The sequence below is a fragment of the Labrus mixtus genome, chromosome 20, assembly GCF_963584025.1.
Source record: "Labrus mixtus chromosome 20, fLabMix1.1, whole genome shotgun sequence".
In the NCBI taxonomy this organism is placed as follows: domain Eukaryota; kingdom Metazoa; phylum Chordata; class Actinopteri; order Labriformes; family Labridae; genus Labrus; species Labrus mixtus.
The window spans coordinates 6,855,383-6,879,039 of record NC_083631.1 but is presented as its reverse complement, the minus strand read 5'-3'; the positions used below and the strand labels follow the sequence as shown (position 1 = coordinate 6,879,039).

The following is a 23,657-nucleotide window of genomic DNA, read 5'->3' as shown; positions in this document are numbered from 1 at the left end:
GTTAATAATTAATTTGTATTCTTCATGTAAGAACAGCAGGATGTGCTGTGATTCTGTGAATGCTCAGTAGCGATAAAATGAAAACCAGAGGTACAGAATATGCTTAAAAACACGACATAGAGCTTATTTCACATTGTTCCCAATCGTAGACTTTAGATTGTTGTTCCATAAAATACAAAAAAACAGGCTTCCTGATGCGTCACCGACACACAGGCATAAAGCATTGTGGAGAAGGAAGAAAGCTCCCAGTGTCCTACATTGTAGCAGGGACCATAATCCGTATGGACAGTTTTTTTTTCATTTCCACCTGGACATCTGCCAGTCCAGAGGATTTCTGCTCTGCTGACAACATTACACCGGCCAAATGAGAGGACGTATCCTATGTGTATAATCGCTACTCCGACAACAGACCGGGATATACTGAGAGGAGAAATGTCAAAATGATGAGCTTTGTTTATCTCTGTTAAAGGTTAAAGTATGGGTTTCTGATTAGGACACAAGGTTACACTCCCTCCTGACTTCATCATTAATGCAGTGCAATGATATGTTTAAGCCTTCCTCTCACATTATTGAGTTTCCGCACCTCGGCAACTTGTTCACTTTTTCTTTTATTGGGTGCAAAAGGACATTCAACCACATGGCAGAGAGGTGACTTTAAAAACAAAGATAGCAAAACACATTGGTCCTTTTTCTCGAGTCCCTCGTTTGTCTGTGCTGCTAGTGAGCCGTCAGTGCTTTAAAATGTGACAAAAAAAAACCATTGTCCACAGGCAGAAGCACGTGTAGTTCTCACAAGAAGGCCATTCACTATATTAAAAAAAACAACAAAGCATTCCTACAAGCTTTTCTTTTTGTTCATAATGTGCTGCTAATGGACAAAAATCATAAGCAGAAAAAGCAAGAAAAAGAAGAAAAAAAAACACTTTCTACAGAAAAGACTTGTCTTGGTTTTACATTGAAACATTGACAAAGACACTCAAAAGAGGAACAATCACAAACATGTTGGCAACATTTCCAACAAGTCCTATTCATTTTTAAAACATTCTGCGCTGTCCTGTTACCTGCTGCATTCATATTTTTTTTTTCGACTCTAAATTTAACTGCATTTTTCAAAACATCGATCCAAGCTTTTTTCACCTGTGAGTAAATTCTGCAAAGGAAACTTCAGTGTTGAAACCAAAGTTTTTAAGTCTTTGTTGCCTCTTCAATATTGTTTCTTATGAGACTGCAGCACCATGCTTTATATCAGCACTTTACCGTCTGTCAAATAGAAAATCTTTAAAAACAAATGTCCGCCACAACATTAAGAAGTAACATAAATGAAGCTGCAAATAGCATCAAGTTTTTTCACTTAGCGGTGACAATAAATCCATTAGTTCCCATTGTTTTTTTAACAAATATATATCCATTGATTAAAACTAATCTTCTTGTTCAGTGAGAGGCAATTAAGACCGAAGTCCATCCAACATCGACATTCATAACGTCCACAGAGAGCTGCTACCATTTGGCATCCTCTCTACGTCTTAAAAATGAATCGATAATGACACAGTTAGCTTCGGCTGCTAGCCGCTGCCCTCGCTCATGAGCACAGATAATTACTACCCAGATGAGGATTTAAGGATTGTCCTTGAAGGTCAGTTCCAGTCCCTGCCCTCTCAGGGCTCTGGGCTCGGGCCCACTGCTCTTGTCTATACGCCAGTACCCGGGCAGCTGTCCGACATCGCTATTAACCTGAGCAGAGCCAGCCCGTTCCATAAAGCTGTTTGGGACATGGCAGCTGCTCAAGGGGCAGAGAGGTATTAAGCGTAGATTGACAAGAATGAAAATGTCCTCTCTCTCTCTCATAATCTCTGATCTTTTTACACGCAAGATGAGCCATACGCACATGAACACACACACACACACACACACACACACACACACACACACACACACACACACACACACACTTATGTAATGTCAGAGTGCTGCATTGGCTTGTTTGGACGCTCCACATGCACCCTGTGTAGTGACAGAAAGCATGCACCGTCACTCTCAAACTGACTTTCACTCTCACTGACCGAGCTCATGCATGTAATTTAGACATTCTGACACGGTGGGACGTCTCAAAAATAACCCTCCACACGGGTTTGCTCTCGTCCACTTTGAACCTTTGGAGCATCCACCTCATTTGGTCGGTGCCTCATTGCTCTTTAAACATCAGCGAGCTCACAGCGTGTAGTACTCTCCCGTGTTACGCAGAGAGAGTGTTCCTCAGCACATCAAAGCTTGCTCCAGCTCACATTCACCACGGATACAGTGCAGCATTGTCAGTAGCAGAAATCAAACCAAAAAGAGCTTCTTCTTCTTTTTTTTTTTTTTTTTTCAAAGAGGTGTCAAATGAAAGCTGATCTACTGACAAGATAACACAGAATGACAGGAGGTCACATCAACACAGCCGACTGATGCAACAGCATAGTTTCTTCAGATGCGCGGACTAATTTGAAGTCTCCTGCAGCGTCCTCGGGGTTCAAACTGACACATCAACATATGAGTCCAATAAACATTGAGTCTATGCAGTCAGTGCATTAATATGTGGAAATGTTGCACTGATGCCCTTCCCTGTGGGGTTTCACTGCAGCAACAAAGTCAGAAAACACACATCTCTTACATCAGATCCTTTAGGAGTCAAAAGCACGATCCTCACAGATCTCCAGCGCGGCTTTACTCGCACCGCCGAACACTTCCACATTAGCGTCAATCCAGGGTACCACGTTGCCCGGCATGTACGCGGAGCAGTTGGCCAGACCCACGATGTCCACGGGCCGCAGCACCCGGTCCCACATGTTGAACTGGCTCAGCTCGCCCACGAAGGCCTGGGTGGCGTCAAAACGACCGCCGACTATGTCCTGCAGAGAGAGACAGAAAAGGACAGTTTGTAACTTTAAGCTCATGTGAGATTTTAGCTGGTTTTGAAACACATGAATACTGACACCTTTGATGTCAGTAACAAAAAGCAAACGTCGCAGTAGTTGAACGTGCGCATCGTGGTGGTAGAAAAACGGCGCAAACAAGAGGAGAGAAACACGGAGAAGCAGTACATAAAGCGATTGACATTGTTCTTACATACATTAAGTTAGGAGTTAATATTCACCCAGCAATACAAGTGCTGTTCGCTATTTGTTTGACTTATGATAGCCCACGTCTTGTATAGCTGCGTCCTCAAAACACAAAAACCATCTGACAAATCTTTGTATTTGATGTCCTGGAGATGACCGCAAAGTGAAAAATTGTACATAGCAATAGATTTGTATGCTTTGAGGTTTGCTTAAGTATAGACGCTGGGTTTCTCTACAAGCTATACAAAGATGGCTGCTCACTGTAACTTAATCCATTTAGTTGGATCTTTGACCCACTGACCCGACGCTCAGGAAACCTGAATTAACTACAAGCTACCGCTAGCTAACTTTCTGCCACCAGTTTGGCTCCTCCCACAAACATCATGTCATCACAGTGTACAAACAGTACAAACACAAACATGGTCTATAGTGAGCCAGTTTCCGGGTGAGCAGGACCCATCTCCACTGCCATGGACCCAAAAACTGAAGAATTGAACTCAAAATATGGATCTGGATTCTGTTGATTTAAAACAAATTATATTTCTTGTGTATAAAAAATGGACTCACAGCTGCAGCCTCCTGAGCAAAGTTTAACTCTGTAGCTTTTCCTAAAATGAGCTAACCCGGCTGTTATTACTTTTATTTCACTGAAAATTTCAGTGAGACAAGAAGAGGATGCATGAATCTGTTTGAGTTTTCTGTCACGCACTGCTGGAGTCATTTCAACACTACCGTTTCCCAAACTGTGTTCTGTTTACTGTTTACTTCATGTGCCATCTTCAGTATTTCACATTTCTTTGTCTTAGCCTACACTTTTTGAATCTTAAAATCTCTCCTTCTTTTCTTTCTTCTTCCCTCACAGTTTACAGACAGACATCTAATTTACCGGATTTCTTTCTGCAGATTCACATGATTACAGGAACTCCTTTCAAATCTAAACAAAGTGAGAGACCCCACACAGGATGACACATAAAGACAGATATATGGGGGTTTTGTTCCAGTAGCGTTTGAAGAGCAATGATACGACCAAAACAGCACAACACACTCTGAACAGATTGCACTCACCAACAACCAGAGTCCTGACTAAAAGCTGGAAATCTCACATCATCTCACGCGGTCAAACAGGACTTTAAAGTAACCAAACCTTGGGAATTTGGTGATGATAGTTTTTGGACTAATTTAGAATGAAAATTTAAAAAGAAAAATTCCGATGATGATGAAGTCATGCCGACAGTCTGAACATGGGCTGAACATGTAGCTCGAGCTGAAGGTGAGTAAGACATGATTTGAAAATCCAGATTACTGTAAATGTTACAGGATATCGGATCGTAAATAATTAACTTGTTTAATATTCACTTTTTGAAATCAATAGCACCACAACGTTCTTCCCAGCAGATAAAGGGAAGTAAAATCAATCTTAACTCACACCACAGGAAAATCTGACAATATAATATTTATAATTAAGCCTCGAATCTCCATGATTATCTTGTTGTGTACCCCGCATTAGTCCTCCAGAGTCTGAGATTAGCGCCACATCCTAAGAAAATATCAGACCTTTAAATGCCGTAACTAACAAATCAGAATCAAGTATGTAACCCAGGTCGCAAAATATATATTTTAATGTGTGCTAAAAGTGTTTAAAGAGCCCATATTATGCCCTTTTTGGGGTTCATATATTTAATCTATGTATCTACTTTTGTACGTTCACAATAGGTAAAGTCCGAAAAAAGTGTCTGTTTTCATGTACTGCTCCTCCTTGCTCCCTCTACGCTCTGAGTCCGTCAGCTACACTCTGCTGTGCCCACACTGTTAGACCCCACGTGGGCCAAGTCTGCTCTGATTGGTCTGCCGATCCGCTCTGTCGTTATTGGTCAGTTGCTCAGCACGGTTCTCGGAAATGTCCCGCCTCTTTTACCATATTGGGAATGCAGCCACTGGCTCCGTCCGAGGGGAGCATAAACATTAGCACCTTAGCACTACTGTGCTACCGCAGGCTATGGCATATCGTGGGCGTGCTACAGAAATTAACGGGCGTGCAACATGAGCTGCTGGGCTTGCCACAACGAGCCAATGGGCTTAGCTCAGTGATCTCACACTGACAAATTTTTATCGAGGGGGGCTAGAACTGAGCGTTACATGCAGCTAATGCTACAGCTAACAGGAGGACGTAGGAGAAGCCGCGTTTCCGCGGACTTTGAATTTTTGCACATAGATTTGCCTAAACATGCACAGGACACTTGGAAAACACACTAAAGAGCATATAAAACCAGAAAAAGCAGAATATGGGACCTTTAAGAGAATTGTGCAAAAGTTCTATTTTAATATTCTGAATGTCTCTAACTGCTTCCAGTGGGAAGGTGTCAGACGAAACAGCCTTTGTTACATTTCTCCACTGAAAAGATTTACAGGGAGTGATATGTTTGACTGTTAATAAGAGAAAGATGATGTTAAATATTAGGGACACATGTACGGGACAAGATCAGCAAAGGGATACTTTGTCCACAGAGGGCAGTAAAATCAACACTAAATATCAGTTCCTCACTGAATCTTCTACTTGCAAAGGAAACCTAAAATATACTTTTATTGAAATGGAGCAATTCTGTTTGACTTCCAGCAAACTGCAAAAACATTTTTGAAGCGTTCTGCCACCTTAAGATATCGAAGTGATGTGCAATCTCTAATATTGTGCAACATGCTGCAATCTCACCTTAACTGAGCGGCAACACATTCCTCCTTTAGTTAATGGCTCTCTGTGGAGATTCATCATTTGTACATCACTGTACATTTCTGACGAATATGCAATGTGCTGTCATGGAGCTAGCAGCTAGAATAACCGGCTAACACGGCTCCCGAGGCTCAGAGGTGCAGTTAAGAGGTGAGGTAATATTGAAAGGGATGAGATAGCGTGAGAGGAGCCTCAGTGCCTCCTCTCCCCAGCTCCCCTGCTCTGCGCCTCAGGCACTGCGCTCAGGGAAGACTACACACAGGGAGAAAAACACACACACACACACACACACACACACACACACACACACACACACACACACTCCACCACCTATGCTTCTTTTCATGCTCTCACCTGCTCCTGGCCCAGGATGATCACCCCTCCAGGTTTAATTGGGTGCCAGGGGGCCAGGTTGTCCCCGGTACCTAGACGCTCTCCGTCCTGGTACGCCTCCCAGAAGCCGTCTCTGGTCGTCCAGGTGATACAGATGTGATGCCAGCGCCCGTCGCTCACTGACAGAGGAAGCTGGGCCACCTGGGGAAGAAGTTTGCCAGCAAAGGGTGAGTTACATTATGTTCAGGAAGGAAGGCCAAAGAGCAAGGAGACGGGAGGAAGGGCGACGGGGTTTGAGAGGTTTGAGAATAATTGCGACACGTTAGAAACAAGGACAGCAATTAGAAGGGTTGGGGTTTCAAAGAGACAGCCCTGTTCAGAGAATTCTCCAGATACAACATATAAAAATGTAGATTACCCAGGTGACATCAAGGGAGAGAAAATCCTTCAAAGCGAACGGGTAGCTAACAGCGAAAACAGTGTCCTCTTATGCTTTCCTGCTTTGTTCATGGATCAAAGAAAAACAACTAGTTACTTTACCAGCCAGTGACATCACAGTCCTCTGAGGATCAGAGCGACACGTGAGATTGTGGAGTAACTCATTAGCCTTTTCCTCATGAGCATACAGATTTACAGTAGTTGCAGCTACGCATCTTTATAATCCTAAAAAACATTGTAAGAGCCACTGAAAATAAAATGCAAATCTCTTTTAATTACACTCACAGTTGACCTGGTTAAGGATTCCAGGTGGCATCTTAATCTAAACCACCGGGACGATGGGGATCACTGATTATCAAGTCTCTCAGAGCGGCAGAGTCTGCGCCCTCGCTGACTGTTTAAACATTCAGGATCCTAAAACGAAACAATTCTAGTCGAATATTCTGCAGCGCTTAATATATGTGACGGTTCTGTACACAGAGAGCTTAATATTTAAAACACCACATCCACAAGGCACACACTACTCATCCTTTATTTAAATACTACAACATTTTACTTTTTAACCTCTATGATCTTGTTCTTAAAACATTAAAGGCTTTATATATATTTTATCTACACTTAAATGTAGAAATCAAGTATATCCTCTGAAAATAACTCTGTGAGTCATGACTGTCTACAATGGGTGTAACACCCGAGTCCCACTATCTGTGATGTTTTCAGAGTCCTATCTTCACTTTGTTTACATCGCCCGGACGGCCAGCCGACTCCTCCCCTCGCGTATAAAAGTTGTTTAATTGAGGGACTAGAGAAAGAAGAATAACATACTGTACTCACTGCTTAACTGTGTTTCTAGATCACGCTCATTTCAGGTAAATTTACATGCAGTGTGAAGATACGAGCATACTAAAAATCGCTAGCATTAGCATGCTAACACAACAATGCACCGCAAGTTGTTTTGGTTTCATGCTGGTGCTCAAGGGCGACATCTGCTGGATCAAAATCCGCACATAAAGCCTTTAAGGTGCAAATTTACACTTATTACTTTGTAAAAATGTTTTTTCCACTGCATGCAAAAATGACCCAAATCCCATTTTTCTTGCTCGTGTGTGACTCGTGATCTTTTGATGACAGTTTAAACAGTACAAGTCACATGCAATCTGTTTTTTTACCAAGTCAGATTTGGTCTACAACAGCCAGGTTGGGATGCATAAAACTTTGGTGTCACTGATCATAGTTCTGCTCCAACAGGATGGGAGGGATCATGGTCTTTGTTCTTCTGCAGGCTGTTTGAGATCATCAGTTCGGTCTATCATGAAAAGTCTCCCTTCACATTGTGCTGCATGTGCTGCATGTGATGTCTTTGTTGTTCTTTTGCACATGCAATCAGTTCACACAGGCCATATTTAAAAACTAATGTGAACAGCCAAATAAAAAAAATGAGCAAAAATCAAAAAGCTTGCAGTGTGAATGTAGACTGAGTTTTGTGTTCCACTGAGCCAACATGCACCACTCAAGCACCCTTAAAGTCTCACCAGAAGTTAACTTGTCTCCCCCTGCTCTGAAATGTCCAAATGTCTGCTGTGAAAAAGGCCTGTACTGTCATCTCATGTGGCATTTTGTTCTTCTGCTCTAATAGGCTGTGGATAAGGTTCTGCAGAGAGGTGTAAAATGATTTCAGAAGGTCATAAATAAAGGGATAAGTCTGTAAATGATCTGCTTTCAATGAAGAGAGACATGCATGTCGTCAAAGAAAGACACATCGACCATATGCATGTCCTCTAATGTAGTGTTAGTTTAAATCTGGAATAATCCTGATTAATCTGCACAGAATTGCCTTGAATTCTTCTCAAATTTGGAGGATGGTGGTCCAGTTTACGCTTGTTTATGCGCATCAGACTAAATGAGCATGCTTGCCAAAAGAAGTCATTTTTAATACCGTACAAGACGGTTTTGAATCCATCACAGATGAAACTCCTGGCAGCCGCATTAGATTGAAGAAATGCAGATGTAATAGACACATGTTTTTTCTTACTTTTGGATTCACATGACACATCTACAGGACTGACCTTCTGAATCATTTTACTTCATGACAATAGAAATTCTAGCTCTTCATATCCAGGTACAAATGTGAAATGGAGATAACCTTGCACTTTTTAATACTGCAGAGAAAGTAGCAGTGCATACTTTTCAGCCTGCTGCTCACTATGCAGCCAAATCAGCAGCATAAACAATGTGCCCCAGTGGACCCTGTTATCACTGTGAATGAGTTCAACACATGGATGTGTTGCTGCACATGTGGAAATAATAATAACAAGTCTTGTCTCGCACTCTTGTGCTCTGCTCCTTAATTTCTCCTTCTCTTGTACATTATAACTTCCTTTTCCCGGGATCATTGTGATCTTTCTCTCTCCTCAGCTCTCTATCACCTCCAAAGCTCTGCGGTTTCTATTTCCAAACCCTTTCCCCTCTTTTTTTTTTCCTCTCGTTCTTGCATCCCTTTCCCCTACCATCTCTCTCTCATCTGTCTGACTTGAACACATGTATAATGCATGGTGAAGGGAAAGCTGTGAGGAGAGCTGCCTGTGCCAATAAGAGCCAGTGTAAACAAGACAGTGAGGGGGAAAAGAATCCTTTCCAGCGCTGCAACACATTATGAAAAAAATCATCCAAATCCAACATTTCACCGCTGCAGAAGCATCTGAGCTGGGGGATAACGGGGAAAATCTGGTATTACAGCCTAAATCAGCATAACAATTACAACAATTCATTTCCGTTTTAAGGATAAATGTGGTAAAATATTCATGTATGTTTCCTACGACTTTGTTTTCTGTCGAGTTAACTGAAAGATAGTTGACTGAAAGCTCACAGTTGGTGTGGAGCAGTATGTGCGTGGATGTGAAGCAATATGGTGTCTGCAGAAAGCAAAGAAGAGGCGTTCAAACGAGCACACATGGCAGCATAAGTTCTCCCATGAATTACTGTTATTCTTGGGTGTGTGCGGAATGTGGGTCAATGATATGAAATGTTTATAAGGTGCAAAATTAAAAATTCAGCGCTGATGGTCAGTTGATCTGCTCCCAGTCGTTTCATTCTTGTGCTCAGATGTTCATGTAGTGTTTCACACCACAGAGCAGACCGACGTGAACATATTAGGATAGCAACATATGCCGTCTTTGCTTTAATTAGCTGATCTATGCAACAATCCAGCCCACATTGCGGCCATGCAGGCATTTAGAAATGAATCTGAGCTGCAGACTCAAAAACATTGTCTCTCTTCAGAAAACCAGAGCACGATTCAGACAATGAATAAAGAATGAATAATCAAAGATTATGACGGCGTTCAACAGGCCTCTTGCACCTTTGGGCGGTTGTAATGACTCAGGCTCATCAAACATGTAACATTTCGGACAGACTGGACTTTCACCTTAGGGGCTGCATCCTTTAAAGCAGTGGTTCTCAACTGGTGGGTCGGGACCCGGAGGTGGGTCGCGGAGCCATTTTCAATGGGTCGCAACTGTGAGCCTGGAATAAAACTTCTATGAAGCGCTTTTTAAACATGTTTGTTTTCTTCAGTTTCTTGCTTCTGCCACATGATTTGAACCAACTGAGGTCCAAACTGCACAATGTTTCAGTAAATAAATCTGAGTCGAGTTGGTGGTGGGTCCCGAAGCTAGACGAGTTGTGAACTCACTGCTTTAAAGCGCATATTTCAAGAGCAATTGCGTCAACAAGGCTCTTTCATTTTCAAGGCTCCTTCAAATGCTGCTTTTTTTCCTTGGCAAAGAAGGATCCATTGGGTTCATCCTTCATGACTAAACCTAACCCAAGATTCATTGGGCACCAATGACAGACTCTCAAGAGGCAGAAAGTGGTTTCAACTCAATCAAAAAGCTGGCAATACAGATGTTACAAAATGAAAAGAAAAGGGTGCTTGAAGCTTCAAATTTTCTTTAAAGTTAAGTGATGTTTAGTGATGTTAGTTAGTTAGCCAGCTACCTACCTGTTGCTAGATGACAGCAGCGCTTTATGATGCAAGGGTAAGGCGGCAGCGGTCTACATAGGCAGAAGGATGCATCCTTAGTCATATTAAGGGCAGCCCCTGAGTATGCCAAGTCCTTAGAGCAAGGCCAAGATATGAAAAACCATTTAATCAACCAAGTCTTTCCAATACGCTTTCCACCAAGTTTGGGTGGATATTTTGGTCCTAGTTGGACCCATGTACATTTAAATGGCTGAACTGCTTTTGAGCTACAAGATGACTTTTGTAGGTTTTCAAATTAGACACATGACCACCAACATTCATTCATGCATGTAAAACATACTACTGGGAATCCTATGTTGTTTTTCCTGCAACAGTCATATGCAAACCAATACATCATTTACCTTTCACTATTCTAATTTATGTGCAAAGTTTGGATACAGTTCAAGCACCTTCAGCCCCTAAAATGCAAAACATTTTGACAAAGAAAGAAATATGTAAAGAAAGAAGAAGCCCTACTGACCCCCATTATAGAGCCGTCTAAGCAAAGCAGAGGTTTCTCACAATGTACCCACCTTATCATTGACGAGTAGCTCGATGGGGTTGTTCCCCCACTCGATGAGGACTATCTCGTTGGCCTGGCCTGGCACGCCATAAGAGAACGGAGTTCCTATGCCCGGACTGGCACTGGACTTGAGCCACATGCAGACGGTGAACGCGTACATTTCTGGGAGGCTCTTCTTGATGCGTCCGTACAGGTAGTTTGTACGAAGAGGGAGGGACACCTTGAAGTCCTCAGGTGACTTGAAGGCACTGTTACCTGTTGACAGATAAGGAGAACATAAAGTTAAAGCTTCGCTGAGTTATGATTTAATTAAGAAAGTCTGTGTATCAAACTGCCTGAGGGAGATGAAAACAGAAATAAAATAAAGATCTTGGAAGATAGAAATTGCCGCTAGCAAAGTTAAAATGTTCTTCTGAAATCAAATTTGAATTGTTTTCAGCTTTGAGCTTTTATATGAAGTCACTCTGTCATCCTGTCATTCTTCTGCAATAAGGAACATCCAAGGTGCCATGATAAGACCAAAGACATAACAACACGAGTTGTTTAACACGATGTTTAAGCACCTATTGTGTAAAATGTCAAATAAATACATGAAGCAAACTTTCTAAATGTGCTGAAGAAGAACTGCAAATCAGGCATGTTTCCTTTAACTGCTGCTAAGAGAACAAGCACGTCTCTGACTCTGACTGAGAATGTTCTGTTCTTTTAAATAGGAGAGGAACCAATTCAAGGCGGCCCCTCCAACACCAACCGCAAGCTGGAGGCGATCAACTAGCATGGCATGACCAACAGTATCCAATGTGGCACTCAAGTCCAATGAAATCAGGACAGCACAGTATCCTGAATTAACTGTGAGGAGGAGATCATTATGGACTTTTAGTGAGGCCGATTCATTAGAGCTACCCTGAAACCTGACTGAAATGTATCCAGGATGTTATTCTGATGAAGATAAGGCAAACGTTTGTGCAGAACAACCTTTTCTGGTATTTTGGAAAGGAAAGGTAGTTTTGAAATGGATCGGTAATTACAAAGCGGTACATGGTCCAGGTTTGGTGTTTTTGCGGCACCAAGGCATGTTTTAAAATGTCGCCCTTCTAAGTTTAGATTCTGGTCCTGAATGGTTTGGGTTTTTTTTGGACCAGAGATGGTAGGCGGTTTTAAGGCACCCCCACACAGCTGCTGTGGACGCCCCTCAGTTTCTCATGAAAACAACAAACCAACAGATGTTTCAGCGATGGAAGTGGTCAAGAGAACTGTTTCAGATAATTAATTCTACCTGACCTAAAAAAAAGTCAGCAAAAATCAGAGAGGTTTGAAGACGGATGCAGAGCTGGCTAAACACTGAAGCTTCATTGTCCGAAAAATGGCAACCTGCATGCATGTCGACTCTAGAGAGGGGGCGAGGGGAGACAGCTCTATCTAATGTTTTGAATTCGGACTGCAGAACCCATTTTAAACACTTACATGTCAAAGTTACATAATGCTCCTTTTTCTAAAGTCATCTCAGAGTGCAAATTATCTTTTGCGAAATTGAGAAAGTAGGGGCCTGAGTCCTGTCAAAGCATTTTTTATTATTCGCAGCCCAATTTCCTGTACAAAACCCTCAGTGTCAATAGCAGAAAGGGGCTGCATTTCCTTTTGTCAACAATAATAGCAGAGGAGAAACTAATCCTTTTCGTTACATAGTTCACCTCAGACACCCAGACTTGATTTTTTACAGAGAACAATTTCCAGGTCTGAAGCAGCGGCTAATGCCAGGATACAACACCTCTCCATTCTCCTCATAATATTTCCTGAAATTAAAGCAAATAATAAGCATATAGACTCAACATTACACAGAGGGAAGTGGAAGTTACATGACAGAACTTTGGTAACCTAGCAACATTAAAATCACCAACAAGGAGTGTTCTGATTATTGAGGATGTGGGCACTGCGATGCAAAAAATGCTGTTAATGGACACAGGCCCTTAAATGAATGCTGCCATTTCTATACAGCTTTTTGAATGCCATACTTCAAAATGGACAGGATTTGACTTTTATTGAAACAACACAATGAATCATGACTATTGTAGCACGCTGACAGTTGCTCAAAGGACTTAAAAACCGATAAGCTCAGGCTGATGGCGATGTCAGTAGTTTATCAGGTATTTCTATTTTAACATATACTGTAAGACATATTACAACAAAGTGATTGTGCTTAATGAGAGGTCATTGGATATGACAGATCTTCCTCTGGGGAACATGGATGCCTGGAGCAATTTGCATGCAATCCATCCAATAGTTGAACAGATTTCAAGGACTACTTGTTCATTTTGTTGGATGAAGAGATGGAGGATAACTAATGCAACCCGGTTATATTTCAGTCAGGACCAGAGTGACCAACTGGGGATCCCTGAAGCAACGCTGCTGGCATCGCTAAAAGCACAACACCCTTTTTGATTATTATTGAAATACTTTATGTCGTTAAGTTTCATACTGGTTCAGCTGTGGCTGTTGCAGCTTGTGGGTCAGTGGAAGAAAGCTTACACGAGTTTTCATATTTTAAAGCTACTGAATACAGAGACAGCGTAAACATGGATGCTAAATTAAGCATGATCAAAAAAAAGGCAGACGGACAGAGAGAGGATAGCTCAATGAAAAATTTAAAGAGAAAAAGATCATAAAACAGGAATAGGAGCTACACACACACACACACACACACACACACACACACACACACACACACACACTCCTTTGCAGTGGGTTTGGACTAAAGAAACATTTTTTAATGGGATTGAACCACAGTTGTATCTCTGTTGAGCAGAGTATTTAAATCTTAGCTACTATTAAAACCACACTATCCCTTATTTCATGATGAAGCCTCAAAGTATCATTAATTAGGGATTTGGTTTGGTGCGCATTGGCGCCGATCGATGGTCTCTAAGTGCAACCGCACTGCCGTAAAAACACACACAGTGCTCGTACGCCTCCCCCTCTTCGATAACGTGCATTTGTTGACAAACAGAGGGCAAAGACATCGTGAGAAGCCAAAGAACCATGTTGACTGACAAGGTTCAGTAATACTAGAAGTTTTTAATGACTCTGCAAGCAGCTACAGCCTGCTGAGTGCAAACAGTTTGCGCGTGAAGTATAGTATTTGACTGTTGCCAGGATGTCTATAGGTTGTTAAAGATCCACAAGGATCCACAACTTTTTGTTTGACTTTTTTTGTCCTGACTGCCCCATTTCAGTGGAGAGAGCGGGGAATGACACGCGAGAAAGGAGCCACAGGTCGGACTCGAACCCCGGGCTACCTCTTAGGGGACATGGGGCGAGACCTAATCGCTAGGCCATCTACGCCCCAAGAAATACCTTTTTTGGCAAAAGATGGATTTACTTATTTATTTGTATGAAAACTTGTGACTGACACCCATAACCATACAGCCAAACGTTACATGGCAAACTATTGTAAAAACTATCTGTAAGGATGAGCACCCTGCCTTCGGATTCAATCAGTCAATCTTTACTTATACAGCGCCAATTCATAACAAATGTTGTTTCAAGACACTTTACAAAAGGCAGGTAAAGACCTTACTCTTTGTTATATTATATTAACTATAATAGAAAGTAATGAGTGTGAAATAATGCCATAAATGCCAGTTGGCCGGGGCCTGATGTTGAAGTTAACAGGAGCGGTCTGTGGACATGGGAGAGAGAGACACTATTCTCCCTGTTGAATTTATTGTACTATTAAATGGATATTGAAGCTACTTTTTTAAGGTGGAAATTGTTGTCTAAATAGAAAGTTTACAACCTGGGCTAAGGTAGAAGCATGGAAAGAAAGGAAAGACCATGACGGGTCTCTCATAAAGAACGTTCCTCTCCAACACACTCTGAGCTCCTCATTCATGCTGTTCTCCTACAAGCTTAATTCCTAACCTCTAAGGATTGTGGGGGTGCTGGTCTCTATCCCAGCACTCTTTGTTGTAAGCCCCGAGCAGGAGTACAACCAGAACATGTTATTAAGTCATTGCTTTGCTTTCATTGGCGGAGAAAAGCCTCATATTTCATGCTGACAAAACTCCACCGCAAAAAAACTCCAGCCTTAGACATCACTGGAGACTTGAATCATCACCCTTCTGGCACCGTGGTGACGTGAATCCAACTTAATAAAGCTGAAAAAGGTAGCACTTATTGTCGAGGCTTACATTGACTCATCTTGTCGTACATGTGGGTGCTGTTTGGCTGACCTTCTGTAATTTGAAGTAATTAACTTTGGTTAAACCTCCAGCAGCCACTGACTCAGCCGACTGAGGCTCCGGGGACGTGAGTCTGCAGGAAATGTCCAGTGAGCGATGAGATAATATTATTTTCCTTAAGGCAGAAATATTTTGACGTCCATCTTCAAAGTGATACCCCCGGAGTGAGGACATCTCTCTAATATTTATTAAAGTCATTAAGAATTCAGTGTTGCTTTCCAAGCCCTGTTTTTTTTTTTTTCCTCCAAAATCAGGAGCTGCTCCGAGAATGGCTCTAAGAAAACACTTTGCTGCGAGGTTTCCACTTGCATCATCAGAAATGTTCACAGGGATTGACTAATTAGTGTTAAATCTAGACGACAAAAAAAAGAGAAAGAAAAACAGTCCTGGATTATTTCTGGCCAACAATTCCCCGGCACCCGTTGTCTCACTTACTTTTCTCCAGCTCGGTGATCCTCTCCAGCAGGGAATTGAGTGTGTTCTCGGTGCGTTGGCGGTGGGCCGCTGTTTCGTTGTAGAGCTGGCTCTTCTCCTCCTCCAGCTCAGCCACCTTCCGGAGGAGCTGCGTCTCCAGCGCCCCCAGACGCTGCCGCAGCAGATCCCTCAGCTCCGGTGGCAGGGGGGCCAGGGCCGAGACACCCCCGGCTGACACATTGGTGGTGGGGAGACGCAGACTCTGCTGCTGGAAGGCGAGAATAGAGCAGAAAATAGAATAGAATAGAATAGAATAGATAGATGGATAGATGGATGATAGACAGATGGATAAATGGATGGATGGATGATGGATGGATAGATAGATGGATGGATGATGGATGGATAAATGGATGGATGGATGGATAAATGGATGGATGGATGATGGATGGATAGATGGATGGATGGATGGATGGATAGATAGATGGATGGATGATGGATGGATGGATAAATGGATGGATGGATGGATGGATAAATGGATGGATGGATGGATGGATAAATGGATGGATGGATGATGGATGGATAGATAGATGGATAAATGGATGGATGGATGGATAGAAGGATGGATGGATGGATGGATAGATAGAAGGATGGATTGATGGATGGATAGATAGATAGAAGGATGGATAGATAGATAGATAGATAGAGAGATGGATAGATAGATAGAAGGATGGATAGATAGATAGATAGATAGAGACATTTAATCCTGTTAATCCCGTGCACTCAACCAGGCGTTCAGTCTCCATAAAGACCCAGATTTGTTTTTGATACAGCAATATCAAAATGAAGACCGTGTGACCCTGTGGGCCGGATTTGATCGGTGACCTGCCAAGCACCCATGACTAGGCGGGATGTTTTAGGTGGGCGTCACCTGTGACATCACCTCGGGTTTCATTGAAGGCATGACTGAGGATGTTCTATTTATAAAACGGGCTTCAACTGTACCTAGGTGGAGTTTTAACTGTGATGCAAACTGCCTTAACCTGGTCATTATTGAAGCCTTCAACCTCACTTTGTGTTTTAGACTTTTTGTGATACGTTCACAGAGTTGAATTCATATTTTCTGACAAAAGTCTGAAAAGCTCACTTAAAGACACTCTCTAGTAGTCATGGTGCTGAAGGCCGACGATGCAAGCAGCTGCAAGGTCCTGAATGTAATTGTTGAGTTGTGCAGATGGCTTTGATTAGTGAGAGAGGGTCTTGCTCCAGCGGGAGCCATATGCAACACCATTCATGCAATAATCATTATGTTAAGAAGATGCAGATCAATAGATGTGTGATTAAAATGCAACAGAATATGTACGCTCGCAGCTGCAGCAAACCCTGATTTGATCAGGGTATTAAAGCGTCCAATCAAGGAGAGAGGGAGAGGGTGAATGGGGGGGAGAGGGAGGGGAGATATGGATGGATCAGCAATGCAGCATACAGTACACAGAAATAACCTTGAATTTAAATAAACAGTATTGTGCTTAGTGATGGAGTCAGGGGCTGTCAGGAGGGGAGAAATAATGACACAAGCCGATAAAGCCGTGGCTTACATCCACCTTTTAGAGTATGTAAAGCATTTCATTATAGGGCGACCTCGATATCAGCTGGGATCTCTGAAGCGGCTTCAATTAATGCACACAGCAGAATAAGAAGAAGAAGTGAGGTCTCCTGGGCGTGAACAAAGAGCTGGTTTGAGATGCAAAAGAGCTCAGGTCAAGAGGAAAAAATAAGCAAACTACTTCACCATGAAGTACTTGATTCAGTCTTACGGTTGTAGTTCTCTGATGAGGGTGAAGTCTCTATGAATTAGTTGAGCTGCTGTGAATAATGAGTCTCCTGACAGCAAACAAAACATCATGTGAAACACACAGTACTCATAAATTATTCAAGGTTGCATCTGAAATCCCCGAGCCACATGTATGATAACACCTTCGACATGTTTTTGTTGCTCATACCTTAATGATGATTCTTATTAGGAGGGTTACATCATTACACCCATATTCAATGGTTAATATCCCATTTGATGTGACATGCGCATTGACCCTTTGATCTCACGATTCCTCTGACAGGTTGCCTGCAGCGCTAGAAGACTATGATCAGCATGTTAAGCTATGTAGATGTACTACATTAGGGTGTGTTATTGGAGGTATTTATTGCTGATTTTAAAATGTTGGAGTGAACAAAGCCAAAGTGATTTATTGGTGATTTTACGCACAAGCAGTATATTTGTGCCATCTTACCTCCAAGTTCTCCAGCCGACCCTTCAGACTCTGCATGGTCTTGCCCAGCTGGTCGATGGTCTCGCCGGGGTCCCGGGGCAGGTCCCCCATGGTGTTCTTGCCGAGCTCCTTCCGTCTAGAGCCCTGACCCCGGGACTTGCCCTGCGTCGACTCGTCTGCCGCCGCCTCGCAGCGCGCCAGCTTGGAGTTGAGCTCCTTGATGGTCCCCTGCTGGCTCACGATGGTCTCCTTCTGCTGCAGGATGGTCTCCCGGAGCTGGATGATCGTGTTCCGCAGCTCGTCCTCCACGGGGGTGCTACTCTGAACGCGGTTCCCGGAAGGATTGTATCCGCAGCCCGGCTCCGCGCCCGGAGGGATGGCGTTACAGACGAAACGGCTACCTGTAGCATCCTGGCTCCGCACCGTGCGTCCGCTGGCCAGGTACAAAAGTCCGACTAATAAAGTCAGCATCCCGACCGGTTACAAATAATCCAAGTTTTAAAGGAAAAATAAATGCTCCCAAACTACCGACTGAACCTGTTAAGTGTCCTGTAAAATAATAAGATAAACTTATTTCGAAAACAACCCATAAACTGCAGCGACTGTGGACATCTTTAGCATCCAACGTGTCATAAAAAGACCAGAAAAGTAAGTTTATCTTGTGACTGTGCTTCAACAAAAGAAGAAAAGAATCTGCAGAAGAAGAATCATCAAATCACACATCCACTAACCACATGGTCGCTCCAGTTTGTAAAATATACCAATCAATCTAAACCATATACGCAGCAGGTGAAAACTGGGTCGAATGAAATCAGAATTTGTTATCTCCTCTTACTGGGTACAAAAAAAAAAGTTGTAAATGTTGTGATTAAAAATCCTCAGAAGATTGCAGAGACGTCAGTTTCCCCCCGTCCTGTGTCTCGGTTTGTTGGATTGTCAGTGCGCGGAGCTGAAAAGACACAGCGATGCTGCTCCAAAAGATTATGATGGGAAGTTGCGCACTGGCGCTTCCACTCATCATCCGTGCGCTCCGGTTATTCAGCTTCAGCCTACGTCATCACGGACTCCCAGCGGACAAGAGTTATGCTATGTACGTCCCATTGACTTTTTATGACCCGTTTAAATGGGTTAAAGAACGACCCATAACTTAGAACTCCAAATGCGTTTTCAATTGTTGCCTCTTTTTATATCCTGGTGTCGTTTTGAAAACTGTCTCTGTGACTCAAATGCACCAATACATGAAGTGTGAATATATTTAGGTTTACTGTTTGTATGTCCTCCAAAAGGGCTCACCTGCTCTATGGTCAACATTTAAGATGAAGTAAATCTAACTGACATCCACAGTCTAAATGAGAAGTGTGATAGTGTGACAATTTCCCTTTGTCTTCTCCTATTTACACACACTGCTCTTTGCAGAGGCAGACACAAGATATCTGAGGGGCCCGGGCAAAAGGAAGTAAATGGGCACCTATTGCACACTTTTTGGCAAACAGACCTTTTCTTGTGTGTAAGGCAGCCTGAATGTGTTTTCTCCACTAAAAGAGCACCAGGAAAGGCACTTTATGATACATTTTTATTTACTGATAGGGTCTCTCGGAGGGAACTTTATCACAATTCCTCCACTCAAAGGGAACCTTGAAGTGGATCTAAAAAAATTATTAAAATGTTCTGCAACCTAGGGGTTACTTTATCACATCTTATCAACTCTAAGGGCACCCTGGACTACGCTTTCTCAATTCTATCCATTGGGGCATACAGGGGGGGCTCTTTTGAGGAAACTTTACTCCTGAATGCTGAACTGAATATATTTCATGTTTTCATTGTCTGTGACTTTGGGCCTGGTTGCCAAGACGTTAATTTGTTCAAGTTAAAGATAATTCACAGATAATACATATTTAAAGGAGCATTATGTTACTCTGACACCTAGCGTTTAAAACAGGTACTGCAGTCCAAATTCAAAACATTGAAGAGAAATGTCTCCCCCGCCCCCTCCACGCATGCACAGGTTGCCATGTTGTGGACACTGAAGCTTCAGTGTTTAGCCAGCTCTTCATCGGTCTTAAAACCTTTCTACCAATTAACCTATCACAGTTTTTCAAAAGCATTTCCAATATTTCCCCCTAGTTTTACCATGTTTCTACATTGTCGGGGTGTCCTAAATGGCCGTGCGAGCCTTAAAGCCGCCTACCTTCTCTGGTCCAAACAAATCCAGACCATTCAGGAGCAGAATCTAAAGTTAGAAGGAGGACATACTGGCTGCTGCATTGTTGTCAGAGAAGCCAGCACTTCAACATAGCATGTTTCCTTAATGTCTGATCATAGAGTAAGGTCATTTTATCATTTAATTCAGTAGATATCTCGCAGATTGGACCTTTAACCTTCATTTGACGTTGAAAATAGAAAAGAGAGAACTAAATGGCACCAATGTCACCATAACCTTTTTATCCCAGGTTATTGCAACATAGCCATAGAGCCTTTATTTTTTTAATGTCTAGTTTTATTTTTTATTAGACTGCTTTTGACTTCTTCTATAAGTATTAGATTATATAAACAGTGTAACATGAATGAAAAGTGAGAAGATGATACACCAAAGATGGGTGAGTCTATTCCAATATCTCAAAGTATCAGCTGCAGTCAAAGTGGGAGCAGTCTATCCATCCAAAGTTGGAGGCACAATAAGGCAACATTTCCCTATGTGACAAAATGTTTCTCATATTTAAAATCCAGCTCCTCTGTCACAAATCTTACACAGACATCCTATTTCATGTGGAAATGTCAAAACTTCCAAGGAAACACTCTTTTAGCCATCTCCTTTCAAAATAAGGCAGAAGAGAGAAAACCAAATACTTGGGTGGAAAACAGAGATTTCCTTCTGTAGACACATTCACCGAAAATCTATAGTGCGTCATGATTTGATGTTATTCTTCCTATATATTTAGAGGTCTACAGGCGAATGTTTGTCGGAGTCTGATGAAGCCGTTAGCTCTTCCACGGTGACAGACAGTGCAGATTATCACAGCAGCTTTTGTTTGGATCTCCCTTCTTGTTTTTCAAACTAAGACAGGGGAGCTGGCGTGTGTCAGGCACCTGCTAAGATTTGAAGAATATGAAAAGCTTCAAAGTCTGACGTCGAGCTCCGTGTGGCTGCTATCAAACCCTGTGACATCCTTTTCCAAAACGGCCTCATCAATCTTTATTTCCTCAGGATGTCTTGCTTAAAGGCGGACGCGGCAGGACATTGATGGCTCATGCGGGATGTTGTCTCTAAGACTGTGTGCAGGATTACCCCGGTGCCCATCACAGCCGTCATCTCCTATCAGTCCTCAGGCCTGAGAGCTGAAATGTCAGCCGCCATTAATGCACACTCAGCGTACAATGGGCACACTGACAGGAAACGGCCGCTGAAGTCACCGCCAAGGAGGACGACTTTCTGACATGATGAGTCCCAAGGGTGTGAAGAACCAGACAATCACCATGGTTACCTTAGCTGATCCCCCGCCACTCCCCCCCCCCTCCCCAAGAGTGAGGAGCTGGCAGAGGTGAAGTGGGACTACTGAAGACTTGAGCGGAGATGACAACTTCCACTTCAAAGTTGATGGGGATAAAGTTTTTTTCCCTTTCATGTTGCAACATGTGAGCGTCGGGGTGAAGCAACTTTTACTTTTTTTTAAGCGCCTTCAGCGAGGGTTAAGAAGTCAGTGGGGATTGAATTCCTCATCTTAAAACTCAGTTTCCCATCTAAATGATGACGTTTAAGAGCTCTGCTGTCTTTGAACTCTACACAAGTCAATCAGTGTTTTTGGTCCATAAAAAACAGAGACACCAAGTTTACACTGATGTCTGGAAAAAACAGACTGTGGTATGCTGTAACACAATGCAATACAAATGTGGGATTTGTTTACCCTGTTTCATAAGTGAAGCTATTCATGAAGCCCTGTGGTGTGTCTTTGGGGTGTTTATTTTAGTGGTCTGCGTTTCATTGTGAGTACATTATTAAACACTCGTGTTATTAGATGGTGAATTGACCACACTTATGCAATGAGCTGGGAAACAAAAACACCAACCTTCTGATAGAGAGATGACAAATTCAAACTCTCTGCAACTGCTGCCTCACAGCTTTGGATGATGCTGTCAAAAACAGCAGAACCCACAACCTAGTGATGATTTCACTCCGGTTTTCAATGCTCTCACAGAACAGACACAGGAATAGAAATGTGCATAAAACACGGTTAAAGGCTTTATATGTGATTTTTCACACTTAAATGTAATAGAAATCAAGTATATCCTCTGAAAATAACTCTGTGAGTCATGACTGTCTACAATGGGTGTAACACCCGAGTCCCACTGTCTGTGATGTTTTCAGAGTCCTATCTTCAGTTTGTTTACATCGCCGGGACGGCCGGCTGACTCCTCCCCTCGCGAATAAAAGTTGTTTAATTGAGGGACTAGAGAAAAGAAGAATAACATACTGTACTCACTGCTTAACTGTGTTTCTAGATCACGCTCATTTCAGGTAAATTTACATGCAGTGTGAAGATACGAGCATAATAAAGATTGCTAGCATTAGCATGCTAACACAACAATGCAGCGCGAGTTGTTTTGGTTTCATGCTGGTGCTCAAGGGCGACATCTGCTGGATGGAAAAAATAGTATATAAAGCCTTTAATCTCCCTGTCCTTATTTTTTCGGTGTTCAGAGCTTGGAGGGGAGGAGTTTGAACTGTGCCTTACTTTGAGAAATGACCGGATTGAACCAAAACTTGCTAAATTAATGTCACCAACAATTTAGTATATATATTTTTAAGCATGCTCCATTTAGTCTCTGAGATTCTAAATCCGAACAGTTATTCCTCTTCCACCTTTGTGTATCCTGAAGATGTCCCCAAAGGACTTTAAGGTTCTTGGTGATGTAACAACACCGTCCTGGCCTTTGTGGCTCTCCTCACCAGCTGTTCCTGACAGTGACTAATCCATGCTGTACACACGCTCTCACTCGCTCACTACTGTGGTTTTCCACTACTGTGGAGTCCTACCTGTTGAGTGAGATGCAGTAAGAATCAGACACTCCGGCGGTGCCACACTCACCCTTCATGGCATGGCATTTTGACTGATGATCATTCAGCTGTAGTCAGAGTGACTTGAATGCTGAGCATCTCTTCTTCTGTTCTCCTCCTCATCCCTACACGGTTACCACTTGACACTGGCTGCTCCATACCACTTTATCCATGTAAGCACATGAAACATGCACCCTCTTACATCAAACATACTTAGGGGACTGTATATGCTGATGCTCACACACTAACTAACATCTTCCAGTGCTGAAGAAAAGATCTGCACTGGCAGCACGTCAACATTTTTGTTTCTCCTGAGTGGCCTCCATCTCATGTCTGAGTCCAGCAGCATGTGGATATTGAATCAATACTCTCCACAGCACTGGTCGATGTGGTATAGTGAGAGCACGCTCACTGGTGTTAGCTACCTCCAAGTCACTCACCGCTGTAACATTAGCCTCCTGGCTGTCGTACATCTTTTCTGCATGCTCCGAGCAGCTTTTAGAGCTGACTGGGGGGAAAAAAAGTTGTTCTCATTATCCCGGTAAGGTCA

At 42.7% G+C, this 23,657-nt stretch overlaps 1 protein-coding gene across 1 annotated transcript; it reads right to left on the bottom strand.

Moving 5' to 3' along the window:
- Positions 1-589: 589 nt before the first annotated feature.
- On the bottom strand, positions 590-19,195 carry nptx2a (neuronal pentraxin 2a). Its single transcript, XM_061065436.1, has 5 exons — positions 18,076-19,195; positions 15,812-16,058; positions 11,149-11,393; positions 6,178-6,357; positions 590-2,888 (listed from the first exon to the last, which is right to left on the bottom strand). The coding sequence occupies exons 1-5, from the start codon at positions 18,523-18,525 to the stop codon at positions 2,661-2,663; spliced, it is 1,350 nt and encodes a 449-aa protein (XP_060921419.1). The 5' UTR covers positions 18,526-19,195; the 3' UTR covers positions 590-2,660.
- Positions 19,196-23,657: the final 4,462 nt, after the last annotated feature.